The 3,142-nt window shown below is 58.9% G+C and overlaps 1 protein-coding gene across 1 annotated transcript in view; it reads right to left on the reverse strand.

Moving 5' to 3' along the window:
• Nucleotides 1-578: 578 nt before the first annotated feature.
• LOC107310717 (protein PXR1-like) overlaps nt 579-3,142 on the reverse strand; it is a gene marked incomplete at its 3' end in the record, with an annotated part of 31,219 nt that continues 28,655 nt past the window's right edge. Inside the window, exons 2-4 of the mRNA XM_015856601.1 lie at nt 3,022-3,140; nt 749-784; nt 579-587 (exon numbers count right to left, since the gene is read on the reverse strand). Coding sequence (XP_015712087.1) covers nt 579-587; nt 749-784; nt 3,022-3,140 — 164 coding nt within the window. The remainder of the gene's footprint in view (nt 588-748; nt 785-3,021; nt 3,141-3,142) is intronic.

Raw genomic sequence — 3,142 nt, forward strand, 5'->3', positions numbered from 1 at the left:
AGAGGAGAGGAGAGGAGAGGAGAGGAGAGGAGAGGAGAGGAGAGGAGAGGAGAGGACTGTCTCCCAGTCTGCCCCTCAGCAGGGGCGGTGGGACAAGGGGCTCTTTAGCTTCAGACTAACATTTTCCGTGCTGGACCATAAGCTCACACTGCTAAATCAAAGCCGGAGTCGGGAGGGAGCGTTAATAAAGTGAGAGGGCCGAGAGGGGAGAGGGGAAAGACGAGGGGACGGGGAAAAAAAAAGCCCGAGCAAATGAAAACCATCGCGGGTGCAGTTCGGAGCTGGGAGAGGGTGCTCGGCCCCGGGTCCAGAGCGGTCGAGGTTTCCTCGGGCGGCACCGCGAGCAGGATAGACGCTCCGGAGGGCTCAGATCCCGGAGAGCCTGGCCCGGCCGGGGCTGCAGCTCTGCCTGGAGCCCTTCTGCAGGGTGCCTCTTTTCTTTTCGTTTTTTTTTTTTCCTCCCTTTTCCTTTTCTCTTTCCTTTTCTTTTTCTTTTTTTTTTTCTTCTTTTTCTCCTTTTTTTTTTTTTTTCCTTTTTCATTTTTCCTTTTCCATTTCCTCCTTTCCGTTTCCTTTTCCTTCTTTCCCTTCCCTTTCCCTTTCCCCATTCTTTTTCTTTTCCCATTACTTTCCTTCTTCTTCCACTTTTGTCTTCTTCTCCCTCATTCCATTACTTCTTTTTATTTCCTCCCTTTGTTTCCTCTTTTTCTCCTTCCTCTTTTTCTTTCGTTTTCTATCCATTTTCCACCCCCTTTTCGTCCTTCTTCGTTTTCTTCTCTTTCTTCTGTTCATTCTACTTCATTTCCTTCTCCTTTTATTTCTTTTTCTACCACCCCCCTTCCTTCCTCTCCTCCTCTTTCGTTCTCCTTTTCGTTTCCTCCCTTTCCAACCCCACACAAACGCTCGGCCGGAACCTTTCCCATGGGCACAGCCCACCGCTCCCGTGCTCTCCCCGCTCTGCACCGCGCACTGCCTCCCGCAGCAGGTGCCCGAGGGGATGCGCTGACGACCTCCCATTCTGCTGGGGGAGGGGATAGAATTCGTATATTCGTCTTTAACCCCCTAGAGGAAGCCGTCTCAGTGTCCAACCCCACGGAACAATGCTGAATATGCGTAGGAAGGAGAAAGGGCCGCGTAGAAATGCGCGCGTAGCCTCAAAGAGCGGATTTCTCCGCGCTTCCCAACAGAGGGAGACAAAAGCTTGGCTCAGCCGAGGCGGGGTAGGGGGAGATAGGATCAGCCCGACTCCGGGAGCCCCCCAGCTACTGCCCCGCAGCACTGCGGCCGGTACGGTCTAGCCGTCAGACCGCTCGGGGATGCTGCATTGGAGGGGTGAGAGCGGCCTCGGGTACAAAGGTTGTGCTGTTGGGGTGAGAGACGGGACCGCCGAACGGCCTAGAAAAATTGTCTGGTGGTGATGATGGGACAGGGAGAGAGAAATCTGACGTTTTCGGCCGTCTTTCGATTGCCTTCTTCCCTCAAGACTCTTAATAGGCAGAGAACGGCGAGCTCATTGCCACGGTGCTCTGAACCCTGCAGCAGGGAAAGCACAAGGAAAGAGACACAAAAGAGGAGCACCCACCCTTCTGCAGCGCGTAGCTGCGATTTAATCGATCCGCTCTTTTTTCGCACGGAGACCGATGCCCAACGGCCGCATGGTGCCGGCTGTCAAGGCTTTAACCCCGCTCCTGGAGAGGAGAACGGGGAGGGCAGGCGGTTGCCATCGAAGGGCCATCAGAAAGGGCTTGTCGCTGTCTCTGTCCCCGTGTGACTACAGCGCTGCTCGTAGCAGGGGCCGTTTGCGCTGCTGGTGCAGATCAAGCAATTGACATTCCCAGTAATTAACACCCTCTGGTAACTTAAAACCCCCCCAGCCCCTCCGGACCTGCTAAAGGCCCATTTAGGAGAGGAGACAGCGGCTCTCTGCCTGCCGCAGCCCGGCCCCACATTCTGCCTTCTCCGCGGATATCCCGAATTCCAAACTCCGAGAGGAACAGTTTCTCCATGAGGCTGGAAAGGCGATTTTCCCCTTACCTCCCCCCTCCACCTCCCACCACTTTCAAGGGTTTACATAGAAACACTCACGACCTTTCGATCTCGGAAAGCACAAAACTCCTTCAAACCAACTAAGCGCTCCCTACGAGGCTGCTTCCCGTGGGATAAGCACGGCTCCCCAAGGACAGCCCACGGAGAACCCCCCGATGCCGAGCAATATCCCCGCCCGCCCGTTCCCGGCCTCGAGGCTGCAGCACAGGTGTCCCCGTCCCGTCGGGGCTCGCGTCCCTCTTTGAGAGGGGTCCGGTGGGAGAGTGCTAAGCGACCCCCACGCCTCCCTCCCGCAGCCCCACGCCGGGAGGGGCACACGCCTCGAGGGGGCGGGCGGAGGGTGCCGAGTCCCCCCCAGGTTCCCCCCGGCGGCAGCGGGGAGCGGCCGCCGCGGCCATTTAGGAACGGAGCGGGAGCCAATGGGAGGCCGCCGGGCGCTTCCAGCGTGACGGCCGAGATTGACGTGTTTCCCACGTCAAATTGATCCCAAGTAGCGGCGGGGGCTCCCCGCGAGCGGGGAACCGGCGCGGCGCCGCCACGACAGCCCCACGGCCGCCGCCCCCCGCAGCCCCGCCGCCGGCTCCCGCTCCGGCTCCCTCTATGCCGCGCCGGCGGCGGCTGCGGCGCTGCCCCGCTGTCGGGCGATGGGTAAGAGCGGGCGACCGCGGGGAGGGTTGCGGGCCGGGCCGGGACGGCAGCGCTTTCGCTTTGAGAATGGGGGGAGAGGGGGGGATCCGGGCACGGGGCACAGGGACCGACCCCCGCCAGCCGCAGGCACCGGCTTGGCTGCCCCGAGGCGCGGGATGGGCTGCGGGCAGCAGCGGGACGTCGTGGCGGCGGGCGGGGACAGGCGGCGGGCCCGACCGGCAGCGCGCTCCGCTCTGCCCTGCCTTGGCTTCCCGTCCTCCTCGCTCCTCGTCCTAATCCCCTTCTCTGTGTCTCCCTTTTTTCTTTCTCTCCTCTCTGTCGTTGTCTTTCTTCCTTTTCCTTCTTTCTTCCTTTCTTTCTTCCTTTCTTTCTTTCTTTCTTTCTTTCTTTCTTTCTTTCTTTCTTTCTTTCTTTCTTTCTTTCTTTCTTTCTTTCTTTCTTTCTTTCT

This window comes from Coturnix japonica, chromosome 3, assembly GCF_001577835.2.
Source record: "Coturnix japonica isolate 7356 chromosome 3, Coturnix japonica 2.1, whole genome shotgun sequence".
In the NCBI taxonomy this organism is placed as follows: domain Eukaryota; kingdom Metazoa; phylum Chordata; class Aves; order Galliformes; family Phasianidae; genus Coturnix; species Coturnix japonica.